At 42.3% G+C, this 16615-nt stretch overlaps 1 protein-coding gene across 5 annotated transcripts in view; it reads left to right on the top strand.

Moving 5' to 3' along the window:
• Window positions 1-1736: 1736 nt before the first annotated feature.
• lancl1 (LanC antibiotic synthetase component C-like 1 (bacterial)) overlaps window positions 1737-16615 on the top strand; it is a 42974-nt gene continuing 28095 nt past the window's right edge. For 4 of the 5 annotated variants that reach the window (XM_041201149.1, XM_041201148.1, XM_041201153.1 and 1 more), the window contains exons 1-4: window positions 1737-1946; window positions 7238-7355; window positions 11072-11279; window positions 13536-13683. In XM_041201149.1, coding sequence (XP_041057083.1) covers window positions 1863-1946; window positions 7238-7355; window positions 11072-11279; window positions 13536-13683 — 558 coding nt within the window. In that variant the 5' untranslated portion in view covers window positions 1737-1862. Of the gene's footprint in view, window positions 1947-1981; window positions 2091-7237; window positions 7356-11071; window positions 11280-13535; window positions 13684-16615 lie in introns of those variants that run through there. The other variant, XM_041201150.1, reaches the window with a different exon arrangement.

Raw genomic sequence — 16615 nt, forward strand, 5'->3', positions numbered from 1 at the left:
ACCTTTAATGACTTAGGTCTCCCTACTCCTGCACACCTTTAGAATAGTATCCTTTATTTTATACTCTCTCTCCATGTTCTTTGTACCAAAGTGTATCACCTCACATTTCTCTGCATTGAACTTCATCTGCCACCTATCTGCCCACTCCACCAATGTGTCAATGTCCTTTTGAAGTTCTACACTGTCCACCTCACCATTTACAAATCTCCCGAGTTTTGTGTCATCTGCAAACTTTGAATTTGTCCCCTGCACACCAAGATCTAGATCATTTATATATATCAGGAAAAGCAAGGGTCCCAATACCGACCCCTGGGGAACTCCACTACAAACCGTCTTCCAGCCCAAAATATACCCTTTAACCATTACTCTGTTTTCTATCCCTCAGTCAATTTTGTATCCATGTTGCTACTGTCCCTTTTATTCCATGACCTAGAACTTTCCTCACAAGTCTGTTGTGTGATACTGTATTGAATGCCTTTTGGAAGTCCAAAGACACCACATCAATGGCCTTGTCCTCATCAACCATCTCTGTTACCTCTTCAAAAAACTCCAGCAAGTTAGTTAGACACGATTTTCCTTTAACAAATCCATGCTGACTGTTCCGAATCAATCCACATTTTTCAATGCGACTATTAATTCTATCCTGAATAATTGTTTCTAGAAGTTTCCCCACCACCAACGTTAAACTGACCGGTCTGTAATTGCAGGGCAGAACTTTACAACATTTTTTGAATAAGGACGTTAATGTTTGCTATTCTCCAGTCCTCTGGCATCTCCCCTGAATCCAAGGAACATTGAAAGATTATTGCCAATGCCTCTGCAATTTCCACTCTCACTTCCTTCAATATTCTTGGATGCATCTCATCCGGTCCTGGTGCCTTATCAACTTTAAGTACCGACAGCTTATCCAATACCTCCTCCTTATCAATTTTAAAGTCTTCTAGTGACTGCGTTTCCTCCTCTGTCACCATGGTGTGGGCAGCATCTACCTCATAGGTAAAGACAGATGAAAGATATTCATTTAACACCTCAGCCATGCCTCTTGCCTCTGTGTGTAAATCTCCATGTTGCTCACTATTTGGCCATACTCCTCCTTTTAACACCCTTTTACTATTGATGTGCTTATAGAATACTTTGGGATTTCCCTTTATGTCGGCTGACAGACTTTTTTCATAATCGCTCTTTGATTCTTGTATTCACATCCCTTCTGAACATTCTGTATTCAGCTTGGTTCTCAATTGTATTTGCTACCTGACACCTGTCGTAAGAACACTATTTCTTCTTTAACTTAATTTCTATCTCCTTTGTCATCCAGGGAGCTCTGGATTTCATTGTCCTGCCCTTCCCTTTTGAGGCAACATACCTTGACTGTGCCCAAACCTTCTCCTCTCTGAAGGTCGACCATTGTTCAATTACTATTTTTCCCGCCAACGTTTGCTTTCAGTCTATCCAGCCCGGCTCCATTCTTGCCCCATTGAAGTCTGCTCTCTGGTCAATCCAGAGTAAAAATAATCAACTGCAAACGTCACTTCCCCCATCATCCTAAACCTTATATCATAATGATCACTATCCCCTAAATATTCCCCCACTTTCACTTGTCAGGCGGGGCTAAGTCTGTGATTGACAGAAGGGTCGTGTCTACTTGTGATTGGCAGGGGTGGAGCCTGTGATTGATAGAATAGGCGTGTCTATCTGTGATTGACAGGGGAGGCGGGGTCCGTGATCGTCAGAAAGGGGTTGTCTATTTGTGATTGACAGCTTCAGTGGTTGTTGTGGTTACGGAACATTGAGGCCTGGTTTCTGCCGCGATCTCCGGGCTGTGGGTGAGCTGAACGTGCTGAAGGCCACAACCTGGTGAAGGGATGGAGTCTCGAGCCTTCAAAAACCCTTTCCCGGACTACGAAGGACCGGCTTCCACTGAGCGGCTTTTTGATTCAGGCGGGAATGTGAGTGCGAGAGCCTGAGGGGCAGGGAGATCCGGAATAGGAGCGACTAGCGGGAGGAGTGACACTACCTGGCCCCGGAATCGAGAGCGGGGATGGGACAAACTGTCTCCAGAGTGAGGGGAGGACACTAAGTTGCCTCGGAGGGTGGGTGCTGGAGTGGAGGGGTGGGGGTGTGGTATTAACTGTCCGGGGTGGGGTTGGAGGGGTGTGGTATTAACTGTCCGGGGTGGGGTTGTGGTATTAACTGTCCGGGGTGGCGTTGTGGTATTAACTGTCCGGGGGTGAGGGTGGGGGGGTGTGGTATTAACTGTCCAGGGGTGAGGGTGGGGGGGTGTGGTATTAACTGTCCGGGGGTGGGGGTGGAGGGGTGTGGTATTAACTGTCCGGGGGTGGGGGTGGAGGGGTGTGGTATTAACTGTCCGAGGGTGAGGGTGGAGGGGTGTGGTATTAACTGTCCGGGGGTGAGGGTGGAGGGGTGTGGTATTAACTGTCCGGGGGTGAGGGTGGAGGGGTGTGGTATTAACTGTCCGGGGGTGAGGGTGGAGGGGTGTGGTATTAACTGTCCGGGGGTGAGGGTGGAGGGGTGTGGTATTAACTGTCCGGGGGTGAGGGTGGAGGGGTGTGGTATTAACTGTCCGGAGGTGAGGGTGGAGGGGTGTGGTATTAACTGTCCGGGGGTGAGGGTGGAGGGGTGTGGTATTAACTGTCCGGGGGTGAGGGTGGAGGGGTGTGGTATTAACTGTCCGGGGGTGAGGGTGGAGGGGTGTGGTATTAACTGTCCGGGGGTGAGGGTGGAGGGGTGTGGTGTTAACTGTCCGAGGTGGGGGTGGAGGGGTGTGGTATTAACTGTCCGGGGTGGGGGTGTGGTATTAACTGTCCGGGGGTGAGGGTGGAGGGGTGTGGTATTAACTGTCCGAGGTGGGGGTGGAGGGGTGTGGTATTAACTGTCCGGGGTGGGGGTGTGGTATTAACTGTCGGGGAGTGGGGGTGGAGCGGTGTGGTATTAACTGTCCAGGGGGTGAGGGTGGGGGGGTGTGGTACTAACTGTCCGGGGGTGAGGGTGGGGGGGTGTGGTACTAACTGTCCGGGGGTGAGGGTTGGGGGGTGTGGTACTAACTGTCCGGGGGTGAGGGTGGGGGGGTGTGGTATTAACTGTCCGGGGGTGTGTTGGGGTGGGGGGGGTGTTAACTGTCCGGTGGTGGGGGGTTGGTGGTATTAACGGTGGGGGGGTGGTGGTATTAACTGTCCAGGGGGTGGGTGTTGCTGTTAACTGTCCGGGGGTGGGTTGGGGGGGTAGTTATTAATTGTCCGGGGGTGGGTTAGTTGGGGGCGGTTATTAACTGTCTGGGGGTGGAGGTATTAATCGTTTGTGTGTGGGGTTGTGTCAAGCCTTTTCTCTCAAACCATGTTACAGCAGCCTTACTCCCTGGTCCCAAATCCACTTTTCAACTTCTGTGAGCTGTGGGATCTTCAGAACACCACCACCAGGTTTCATGAGTTTTTGTATCTGCTAGGCTACCTCATTCCCAGGAGCCCCTCTAACTGTGATGCCAACTTTGCATGCTCCAATTTAGATGTTCCTCCCTCTAAATTGTAATTCATGTTCTATGCATCTGCAAGATGCCATTTCTTTATCAGAACAGGCATGGCCTGAAACCTCCAGTTTTCTATTTCCCTTCCAGTAAGTCCTGCAGTTTCTTTCTTTCTAACATCAGCTTCTTCTCCTAATTTCTGAATGCCCAGCATTAGACATTAAAACTAATGCTTTTATCTTACCACTTTCGAACACTAACCCCTGATTCTTAATCGCCACAAAGGACTTCTGTTCCATCTTCCTGTGATTGTTTCTTGCCCTAACTCATAATGGCTTCTTATTTAAGAAATGACCAGACTTCGTCGAGAATATTCACAGATCTTCCCCTTTAAGCCATTGTTTCTAAAAGAATATTCATCTCCCAAACTGATGCCTGGAAAACACTCCCTCAAACTAACTTCCTCAAACCAACTCCAACTCCAAAACTATCATGTCAGCCCAGTAAATATTAGGAAACACTTCCTTGTGCCAAAAGCGACCTAACAAATTTTGAGAAAAAAATGGTAACTCACTGGCAGATGAAGGGGTTGTCATTGATGAAGCAGCTAATTATAGTTAGGCCTAGGGAACTCGGCAGCAATGTCCTTGGCTGAGGTGATTGGCTTCGAAGAACCATTTTTCATTGTCAGATAATCCAGGCACTGGATTTTCCCTCTGAACTCCAATGTTACTGGGCCTCTGTTGTTACAGTGGGTTGAATGCTGCCTTGGATGTCAAGGACAGTCACTGTCAACTCTGGAATTCAGCTTCTGTGTCTATGTTTGAACTAAGTCTGTCAGGTCTGAAGTTAAATGGACCAGGCAGAGATCAAACCAAGCAAGTACCCTTGAGTAACATTGTTTATAACTCCTTCCATTACTGAATTTATCATTGGAAGTAGATTAGATTTGCTAGTTTGTGGACAGAACATACCTGGGCAGTTTTCCATATCGGTGGGTAGCTGTGACTGTTAAAGGTGCACTGGATTAGTTTTAGTAGAGGAGATAGTTCTGGAACACACCAGAATTTTGTGTGGGGCTCATAGCCTCTGCACTCAACCATTTCTTGTTATCATTTGGAGTGGATCTGATATTGCTGAGTACTGACATCTATGATAGTTAGGACCTAGGGAGGAAGCCAAAAGGGATCAATTGCTTGGCACTTAAGGCTGAAGAGGTTGCAGATACTTCTGTCTTTTCTTGCTCTCCTATACTGGCCTCCACCAATGTTTACATTGGGGATGTTCATGGCACCTCTGTTTAGTTGCTTTATTGTCCAGCACAGTTTACAGCTGGGGATGGCAGGCTTGGAGATCTTTGACCCGGTCCAATGGTTATGGAACTATTTAACTCAGTCTGTAACATACTGTTCTTCTGTATAGCATGCATGTGGTTTCACCAGGTTGGCATCTTATTTTCAAGTAAGCCTGGTGCTGGTTCAGGCATATTCTTTACACTTAATGAACCAGGATTTTGGTGAGGGTTATATAAGGTCAGAGTTTGTGGTGGAATACAGTTCTCCTGCAGCTGATGGCCCACAGTGCCTCATGGATGCTCAACTTTGAACTGCTGCATCTGTTTTGAATCTATCCCATTCAGCATGATGATAGTACTGCATGACAGGGTGGAGCTTGTCCTTGGTGTGAAAATAGAGCTTGCTGTCAATGAGGACTGTGTGTTGCTCACTCCTACCAGTGCTGTCATGGACAGACTGATCTGCAACAGATTAATTGGTTATGACAGGGTAATATAGGTTATTCCCTCATATTGCTTCTCTCACCATCTGCTGCAAACCAAGTGTGTTATTTCCCTGGTGGTATTGGTGAGCTAGTCTTGCGGATGGATGTTGAAGATCCTCACCCAGAGTATATTTTTTGCCTTTGCTACCCTTGGTGCTGATTCATGAACTGAGAGAGGATGGTGGTTGTTAATCAGCAGTAGGTATCCTTGCACAGGTTTGATTTTAAGCCAGAAGGCTTCATTCGATCTGGAGTAAATGTTGAGGACTTCTGGAGAAAGGAATTAACTGCTCCCTGACCTTCAGTCAGTTAAGTGTGTAGTTCAGTGGCCCTAAAATGATGGAACTGGTTTGAGACTGTTTTTGCATATCTTTCTGTTTATGTTCTAGCAGATGAACTGTACCTCTATGCAACCTGACACTGCTTCCAAAGTACTAAAAACTTGGATAATGCTCCAGAATCTACATGCGGTCTGTCCGCAAGAATGACCCAAACCTCCCTGTCGCTTGCCATTTCAACACTCCACCCTGCTCTCTTGCCCACATGTCTGTCCTTGGCTTGCTGCATTGTTCCAGTGATGCCCAACGCAAACTGGAGGAACAACAACTCATCTTCCGACTAGGCACTTTACAGCCTTCCGGACTGAATATTGAATTCAACAACTTTAGGTCTTGACCTCCCTCCTCCATCTCCACCCCCCTTCTGTTTCTTCCCCCTTCCTTTTGTTTTTTTCCAATAAATTATATAGATTTTTCTTTTTCCCTCCTATTTCCATTATTTTTAAATATTTTTAAATCTTTTATGCTCCCCCCACCCCCACTAGAGCTATACCTTGAGTGCCCTACCATCCATTCTTAATTAGCACATTCGGTTAGATAATGTCACCAACTTCGACACCTATGTGTTCTTTTGTTCTGCCGTCTGTGACATCTTTTGATGATCTGCTTCTATCACTGCTTTTGCCTACAACCACACCACCCCCCTCCACTTCTATCCCCCGACCCAACTCCCCCCGCCCCCCACCCCACCACCACCCCACCACCACCTTAAACCAGCTTATATTTCAACCCTCCCTGGAATTCACCTAGTTCTGTCGAAGGGTCATGAGGACTCGAAACGTCAACTCTTTTCTTCTCCGCCGATGCTGCCAGACCTGCTGAGTTTTTCCAGGTAATTCTGTTTTTGTTTTGTTACTATAGTGCTCATTGTCCAATCACCTGTTTTGCAACATCATAAAATAGAATTGATTACATTGTTCAGCCTGGAGCGTCTTGTATGCTTTCATGTGCTGCAGATTTTCATTAACCAATTGGTCTTTGAAAGGTTATTTGTGGAACAAGAACAGTTTTGCTTATAACAAAGATAATAGTACAGGAATTGATGGAGGGTAAAAATGGGTTGATAAAAATTGAAGTTGAAGTTAGCTTGCAGTTATTTCCCAACAAATTATGGACTCGAGATTGCATATCCTTTAAAAAAAAGTTAGTTACCAGTGACGTCCATGAAGTCTTCTCCAATTAACCAGCAAGAATGTCTAGTATTCTGAATGTGAGGGTTCTGGAGTATAGAGCATTGACATGTGATCTGTGTTGGATTGTTTGTGACAAGCAGGGTTGTTTTCATGTCACTTGCACCTGATACCTTGAGGCAAAGTTGCATTTTGTAAATATTTTGAGGTAAAATTATTCATTTCATACAAAATTAATTTATATTCAAAATGAATACTTTGTACCCTGATACCTTCCTCAAGTGAATGTTGATTTGTGACAGCATGTGTCAGCAGTTTGTTCAATTATTGAGGACTACCATTACCATTAAAGCCTTGAACCTTTTATAGAAAATGTCCACTTAAGCTGTGAACTTGGTCTGAACAGGTTCTTATGTGTGGACATGCACTAAGGGCCCAGAATGGCCTTTTTCTCATTCTAAGTTATCTTAACAGTGGAAGCAGAAAAATATAACTTTCTTAATCTTTTACAGTTAACCAGTGACTACATTCAGCGACTGCAGAGCAAAATCAGTGAATTACTGCAACATATGGAAAATGGGTTGATAAAAGCTGATGAAACAGACTGTACCAGCTACACTGGATGGGCAGGTACTATTTACACTGCAAAACTGAAAAACAGTTACTGTGCACACCCAGAAACTATCTCAGGATTAAAGTTTGTATATTTAAATTCTGAAAATTGTTTGTTTTAGGTCTTGACTTCGTGATTTAAAAATGATAAAAGTTGGACGTGTTCTGATTGAAAAGAAAACTTTAAGGTGACCCATTTGAACTTTCTAAATGGTAAAAATTGGTCTAAATAAATTATTCGTACACTTGAAGGATTCACAAACTGGGGTTTGTGAATTTTAGACATGCAAAGCAATTAGGAATTCAGGCAGAACCAAAATGAAAAACGTATTAGGCAGCTGGCTTACATGCTCGAGAAGCGCTGGTTATGTTTCTAACTAAAGGCAGGTTAAAGCATAGAATTTGAGAAAATGACTAAAGCAGGGATTTGGCTATGCACTGATGGCCCTACACTGTGAAGTCTGTCAATTCTCACCTGTGAAGAACGAATATTTGCATAACATGAAATTGCCTGTGGAATTCTACCCCAACGAAAAGGATAAAATATGGGGAAAGAAAGAAATGTAGGGTGATTGCTGATTGACTGACTGCTCAGCTAGAGTGCACAAGAAACAGTTAGATGTCAGTACACGTCACCAGAATGTTGTGTGCAGAATTCAACTTGATAGTGGAAACTTTCCAGAATTGATTTTCAGAAGCAATACGTTCATTTAGGAACACAGAAATTTTGTTTGACTTAGTTGCTGTTTGCATAGATGTTTCACAGGAGTTGCTGATTATGAGATTTTTAGTTATTATTGATTGCTCCTACTGGTACTTTTCCATATAAATACAATTACTTTGGTAAGGATGGCTTCGAGATTTGGCTCGGCTTGAGGGAACATGTTGGAAGGTAGTGCAGCCTGGTCTAGTGTTGATAACTGTTTTTGGCATGTTTTTGGCATTTTTATTTATGAAAAATTTCAGATAATCTCAAAGTTTGTGGCAGAATGGCAGATGATTTGTTCTTATTGCATAATCTGCATTTCTGATAACCTTGGAATTTGTTTGTGATTACATTAATTAATAGCCATTGACTAAACTGGTTACATACTGGGTTTATAGCTTTCAAGAGATGACTTTGAGTATCCAGATTGTTAAAATGATTTACAGTACTAATTTAATTCCAGTTTTCTAGATTAGCAATTATTTGTTACCAGCAGAACAGATTGGGTTCAATGCACAAGCAAAAACCCTAAAGGATTTAACTTAGCTAGTGTTTTATTCACTCACTATTCCAAACCTATTATTACAGAACATAATGGTAATGGACATGATAACTAAATTATAATAAAAGCATAAAGCATCTATTAATGTAGATGGAACGCAGAATGCAACAAACACTATTATCCTATGGATACAATTCTTCATTTTAGCTTCTAATTGCATTTGTTTGATTAACACGTCACGTCAATCCCTCATCCCTGCTATCATACTTGTGAATCTCTAGTTCACCCTCTCCAAGGCCTTGCCATCCTTCCAAAGTGTGATGTCCAGAATTGGACACAATACTTCAGCTGAGATTTTACTTATTGAGGTATATCATAACTACCTTGATTTTTGTCCTCTATATATATATATATATATATATATATAAAGCCAAGGACCCTATATTCTTTTTCTGGATGTTTTATCGACTTGTCCTGCCACTTTTAAAGAATTGTGTACCTAAGCCCCCACATCTCTTTGTTCCTGTACCTTCATAGGAATTGTCCTAGTTAGTTTATATTTCCCCCCTTCCTTTCAAAATGAATCATGTCACACTTCTCCACATGAAATTTAATCTGCAATTTCTCTGCCTATTTCACCATCTATGTCCTGATGTCTGTACTATCCTCCTCCATTGTAAACCATATTTGCTTTTCATGTCATCTGCAAACTTTGAAATGATATGCCCAATATACAAGTATACCCGGTTATTAAGCAACTTTAGCCTATGTTCCCTAGTTCTAAAGTTAGTTGAATTCTCAAGCAAAACTAGATTCAATAGTTTTAATCTTGAATAATATTTCACTGAACCTTCTCTATGTTTTATGGTTACTTAAACAACTAAGGCCAATCAGGTTGTTTATAAAGTGTCACCTTTGTAAAAAAAAAGGTATGCATTTTTCTTGCCAGATTTTCCCCCACTTCCTCACCAGGAGATGCTGACTTTTGTTGGAGTACAGTTCCATGGATGTTGGTCATTCTCCAGCATCTTGTTTTAGTAGCCATTTAGTGATTTAGAGTGATGGGCAGCAGGTTCTGACCTCAGTTTGCAAACTTCTGCTTTCTAGCTAGGATCAGGAATAGACCCCATGACTGATTTATTTCCCTCTCCATTGCTGAGGAGGTCACAGTTCTGAGCCACAGAAAGCAGGAACTTGCTTTGATATAGCATTTTTCATGACATCAGGGTTTGCCAAAGCATTTTACATCAAAGTAAATATTTTGAAGTATGGTTACTTATAATTGTGGCATTGTGACATGGCAGCCAATTTGAGGAGGAGGAAAGGTTTGTTTTACGTCCACCTGAGAAGGCAGATGGGGCTTCAGCTTAACATCTCATCATCTGAAAGACAGCACTCCCTCGTATGCCACTGGGAATGTTAATCTGGATTATGTTTTTAAGTACTTGGAGTAAGACTTGAATCCATGACCTTCTGACTCAGAGGCAAGTGTGCTACCAACTAAAGTTGTCTTTTGTAAATCTATTGTGCATAACAGCTGCTATTTAGCTATTAATGAATAGTTTTCAATGGTAAGTAAAGCTAGTGTGCCCAGCTGTAGTGTCAGCATTTTGTGATGTTGTGGTTTGACTGCTCATGGTGCAAGTACATTATCATTTAATACAAATAATAGCAATTGAATGAGTTTCTAGATTGCAAACTTCCAGTTTCCTTAGGCTAGCAATACATAACTTTCTTTATGGTGTGGCATTAAGGTTATAATAATTTAAAATGCAAAAATGTCAGCCATGGTTCAGTTGGCCACCCCTGAGTCACAAGGTTCCAAGTTCAAGTTCCACTCCAGTTTTTGTGCACAAAATCAAGGCTAACACTACAGTGCAATACAGAGGGTGTGCTACAATGTCAAATGATTTCCCCCTCAGATTGATGTGAAAGATCCCACGAAGAAGAGCAAGGCTAATATTTGTTCCTTAAACATCACCACAATAAAAAAATCTGGTCATTACCACATTGCCATTTGTGAGAGCTTGTTGTATGCAAATTGGCTGCCACATTTTTTATGGTACAAGCATGATTACACTTCAAAAAGTGCTTCATTGGTTGTAAAGCACTTCGAGACATCCGGTGATCATGAAAGACACGTTATAACTGCTCGTTTTTTTAATGGTAGTCACAAGATGGCTCAAAGTTTATTTAGCGAGTAGCTGAGTCATGAAGACAAGGAAGGAGAAAACCAGCTCCAAATATTTTCAGTCAGTCTAGATTGATGTTGGGTCCAAGCTGCAGGAGGTTCGTAGTTTGATGTATTTTTGTGTATCAAACAAGGAAACAAGCAAATGGTCTTGTGGGTGGCCCAGGGAGCCTGATTATACCCAAACAAGATCTCTTGCCTGTGGCTTAATAAGGGTAAAGGCAAATAGCATATTATTTCTTTATAAAAGAAGGGTTCCTTTCTTTTAGCTTTTACCTCCTCATTTTAAGGTGGAAATGTCTCGGGTCTGTAACAATGCTTTTGTATTCCTTCAGGGATTGCTTTACTGTATCTGCATCTACACAATATTTATGGAGATCAGTCCTTCCTGCAGAAAGCTCTACAGTATGTAAATAAAAGTCTGAAATGTCTTACTGGGCGTGTAGTGACTTTCCTCTGTGGTGATGCAGGCCCGCTGGCTGTAGCTGCAGTTGTGCACCATAAGTTGCGACAAACTCAAGAATCGGACAGTTATATCAATCAGTAAGTGAAAGTAACTTGATCTAACTACATTTGTATTTTTGTCTTTTTTGTCCTACAGCCTACCAAGATGCCTGTGCTGCTATGGGCCCTTTGGATCCTGTCTTCCACACTCTGTAAACTTGAACTCATCCCAAACTCCATTGTCTGGATCCTAATTCACAGCAAATCCCATTCACCATCATCCCAGTGTTCAGCTAGGCTCCTGGTCCAGCAATACCTTTTTTAAATTCTCATCCTTGTTTTCAAATCTATCCAAGGCCTTGACCCCTCCTGATCTCCGCCAGATCTACAATCAAGATTTCTGTGCTCCTCCAGTTCTGACCCCTTGCATATCCCTTGTTTTCACCACTCCACTGTAGGACATCTGTGCCTTCAGCTGTCTAGGCCCTAAGCTCTGGAATACTGTCCCTATATCTCTCTACCCTCCTTGGAGGTGCTCTTTAAAACCTACCTTTTTGACCAAGCTTTTGGTAACATGTTCTAATATCTCCTTATGTAACTCAACGCCAAATTTTGTTTGATTAGCCTTCTGTGAGGCTTTGGGGCCCAGTAGGTAGCATCCCTGCCCCTGAATCAGAAGCCCTGGATTCAAGTAACACTCCAAGACTTGATGATCAAGGAAGGTGCGTTCATAATGCAGCCAAACAGGTTGAGTATCAACTTGTAAACCCTTCCAACACATGCAAATGACAGGCAGTATGAGCCAAAGAAATTCCTGGTCAACTGCGTGTTAGAAAGAAATTGGATCCCCTATCATCAGCATCCATAGCTCCAGACTATGACATATATGTAAAAGTGCATGTTGCCACAACAGCTGAGATTCCTTGTGGTTGGCTTAGTTGGCTGGATGGCCAGTATGAATCAGATTGGTGTCAACAGCACAGGGTTTGAGCCTTGTTCCAAATATGGTGGATTTGGGACTTGCCTCCTTGATCTACCTGTGGTGAAGGCCGTGGCACTCTGGGTCAGATCTGCCTTCAGGCAGAAACTCAAGAAGACATTATACATTACTGCATTATAGTCGTGATATAAATACAAGTTGTTATTTCTCCATTGGAAGGGAAAATTTATTTTCGATGTACCTCTTCTTTGGAACCTTTATAGACAGGATAAATAGGTGACTTGCTCCCAAACATTCTCCAATATCGCTTCATAAACCAGCTTCTAGGCAAGGTATGTGCTTGGACTGGTTGCTATTGAGAACTTTCCTTAGGATGGGAAAAAGCTATGGCGGTGTTAATAGGTAAAGCTCTCATCATTTTGTAATACTTTGTCATCAAGACGACTTCTTAATGTTGTATATTGCATATTATCCAACATTTGCCTCTTCCAAAATATATTTTGTAAATTGCTTTTGATGAATTTAAGGCTGGAATTAAAAAAAATCAGGTTCTTATTTGATTTTAATCCATTCACATGTTGACTGTTCAGTTATAACTATTGCATAGTTGTATATTCTTTGGTTAATCTTTCATAGCAGTGGTGCAATGTGAATTGTTCAAAGCTTTCTAATTTAATAAAGCGTCATAGCTGACTTCAGTTTCTGAGAAACATCAATTCGACGTCATTAACTTCGGTCTTCTACACACTACCTGCTCGGTCATTGCACTTTTGTCCATTTGAAATTTGGAACAACTCAATCATTAGCACTATTAAAGGAGAGAGTAAGGGATTCTTTTCAGTCTGAAGTACTCCTTCCAACTTTCCCCACCCCATCAAAATATAATGCTGACCAATAAATAAAAATCTCCCTTGTTAGTTTCTGTTTACTCTTCTCTGGAGACCAGTGGCGGGTTGCTCTGAACTTGGAAAGTTTATTATACAAATTGAACAGAAGCTCAAATTTGATTCCCAGTGTTTGCTGAGATTGGTGATTTCAGCTGGAGCAGCAATTGGAACACTTCAGCTGGCCCCAAAATCCAAAAGGATATTAGGCAAGGATCCCACTCTTAATCACCGTTCAGCAGGGGGAAGAGATTTTATTCCCATGTTTTCAAACTTCTAATAAAGCAGCATGATTTTACTTTCCTCTCAGAAAATTGTACGTTCTTCTGATCTGTTTATTTGAATAATACAATGGTTCAATGAGCAACAATTTGAAAAAGAAGTGTAAAATACTTATTTAAGAAAGGTGCCATACTTACTAAGCTGCAGAGGAGGAAGTTTAATTTTGATTTGGTGTTTTCTAAGGTCCAAAACCCTGTTTTTAAATTCAAATTTGAAAATGTTTCAGTTTTTAAAATGGATTTCTTACAGGCTTCTCCGATTACATCAGTCTGTCGTGAAGCTGAATTCAAGACTTCCAGATGAGATGCTCTATGGTCGGATGGGCTATCTATATGCATTATTATTTGTTAATGACCAGTTTGGCAATGAGAAAATACCATTGCAGTATATGAAACAGGTAATATCTCTCTCTCTTTCTCCTCTTTTTAATTAAAATATTACAGAATAACCATTTAAATCATTTTCTCAACATGCTTTCTAAAAATGGAATCCTTGTAAACTCAGTTATTGTGTAAGGTACAAATCATTTTCAATATATAACATCTATTAATAAATTTAAAAACTGAGCTGTTAAGTCTCATGTTCTCCATATTGTTCAACTTGTGAATCGCGCCCACCCCGTTGCCTTGATGAAGTGCTGGTCACCTTCAGGCAAAGCATTCCTAAATAGGTGCTCTACAAAGTAATGGATTGTCAAGGAAATAATGTCATGTTTGGAAATAGATAGAAGTTACAGAACATGTCTAGAATTATTTCCTTGGCCATCTATTACTTTGTAGAACACCTATTGGAAATGCTTACCAACACTACAATCTTGGGGTCTTGATCATCCATTTGTATGTACAATCACTGAAGGTTTGTTGATAGACACTAGGATGAAGAGTTTCTCATTCACTGGCCCCGGGTATTTAAAGACATCTTTTATACTCTGCCAAATATGGATTTCTGCAAAAAAGCTTAATTCAGATTTTTTTCTTTATTCCTTCTCTTCTGAACCTAACAATCTTCTATTTTTGCCCTTTGGAGGTTATTCTTCATGCATGAATCTGAACAATGAATGTTGAGTAACCCTTTTCTGTTCCTATTTCTTATGATCTTATGATATTATTTAATTGTGGGATATATCATATACATGGTCAATAATTCAAACACCCAGCATCCATCTTCCAGCAAGAGTCAATAAATTACGCTAACCTGTTAATCACGCAGCTTGGCCTCTACATCGGCTGTTTGGAACAAGGCTGTAATGAGGTCTCGAGTCAAGTGGCCCGAACCGAACCCAAAGTGAGCATCAGTCAGCAGGTTATTGTTGAATAAGCACCATTTGATAGCACTGCCGATGACTGCTTCCACTCTGCTGATGATTGAGAGCGGATTGATGGGGCTGCAATTGGCTGAATTGAATTTGTCCTGCTTTTTGCGGGCTGGACATACTTTGGCAATTTTCCCAATTGTTGGGTAGGTACCTGTGTTGTAGATATACTGGATAAGCTTGGCTAGAGACGCGGCTAGTTTTGGAACACAAGCCTTCAGTACTGTAGCTGGGATGTTGCTAGGGCCCGTAGCCTTTGCCCTAACCAGTACCTTCAGCCATTCTTGATGTCACATGGAGTGAATCGAATTGGCTGAAAAGTATCATCAGTGATGCTGGGGACCTCAGGAGGAGGCTGAGATAGATCAACCTTCTCAACATTTCTGACTGAAGATGGTTATATATGCTTTAGCCTTTTCTTTTGTACTGACATACTGGGTGTTGCCATCATTGAGAATGGAAATGTTTGAGGAGCAGCCTCCTCTGGTTAGTTGTTTAATTGCCCACCACCATTCACGACTGGATGTTGCAAGACTGCAGAGCTTTGATCTGATTCACTAGCTGTGGGATCACTTAGACCTATCTATAGCATCCTGTGCTGTAGCTTCTCCAGATCAACATCTCATTTTTAGGTATGCCTGCTGCTGCTTCTGGCATGCTCTTGTACGCACCATGTTGAACCAGGATTGGTCCCTTGGTTTTATGGTAATAGTAGAGTGAGGGATATGCCGGGCCATGAGGTTGTTAAAAGCAAAATACTGCGGATGCTAGAAATCTTAAATAACAGAAAATTCTGGAAAAACTCAGCAGGTCTGACAGCATTTGTGGAGAGAGAAACAGAGTTAATGTTTTGAGTCCCTATGACTCTTCAAATTATAGATTGTGGTTGACTGCAGTTCTGTTGCTGCTGATGTCCCATACTGCCTCATGGATGCTCGGTTTTTAATTGCTAGGTTTGATCTGTATCTACCCTAATTAGCACATTCGCAGTGCCACACAAATTGATGGAGCATGTCCTCAGTATGAAGAAGGGACTTTGCTCCACAAAGACTATGGTGTTCGCTCTCACCAATGCTGCCCTGGACAAATGCATCTGCGACGGGTGAGGTCAAGTAGGGTTTCTTCCTTTGTTGGGTGTTCTCAACACCTACCCAGAGTGTCAGATACCTTCTTCAGAACTCAGCCTTTTTGCACAGTCATAGTGCTACCAAGGCACTCTTGGTGATGGTCATTTTACAGCATAGAAGAGGCCATTGGATGGAACAGTCCACTGTCCCCCAGACCCCCATAGCCCTGCAGATTAATTTCCTTTTGAAATCATTGTTTCCACTTCTACCACCCACATGGGCAGCAGATTCCAGGTCATTAACACTCGTGTAATAAAGTTCTTCCTCAAATTCCCTCGCATCTCTTGCCCAAAACCTTTGATCGATGTCACCTAGTCCTTGTACTGTCAGCTAATGGGAACAGTTTTTCCTTGTTTACCTTGTCCAAACCTGTCATCATCTTGTACGCTTCTATCAAATCTCCCCTCAATCTCCTTTGCTCTAAGGAGAATGACCCCAGCTTTTCCAACCTAACCTTGAACCAAAACCCCCCCATCCCTGGAACCATTCTGCTAAATCTCTTCTGCACCCTCTCAAGGACCCACACATCCTAAAGTGTGGTGACCAGATATGGATGCAGTACTCGGGCTGGGGTCTAACCAGAGCTTTCTAAAGACTCAGCATAACTTACCTGCTTTTGTTCTCAATACCTCTATTTATGAAGCCCAAGATCCTTTATGCTCTGCTAACCACCCTCTCAACATGTCCTGCCGCCTTCAAAGAGCGATGCATGTGCATCCCCAGGACCCTCAGTTCCTGCACACTCTTTAGGTACTATGCCATTAAGTCTATATTGCTTATCCCTATCCCTTCTAGATATTGAAGACCCCATCCAGAATACATTCTGTGCCTTGCTACCCTCACTCCTTCCTTTTTTCTCTTTTTGGCTGGCGCAGACACGATGGGCTGAA

Source organism: Carcharodon carcharias, chromosome 12, assembly GCF_017639515.1.
Source record: "Carcharodon carcharias isolate sCarCar2 chromosome 12, sCarCar2.pri, whole genome shotgun sequence".
Taxonomy (NCBI): domain Eukaryota; kingdom Metazoa; phylum Chordata; class Chondrichthyes; order Lamniformes; family Lamnidae; genus Carcharodon; species Carcharodon carcharias.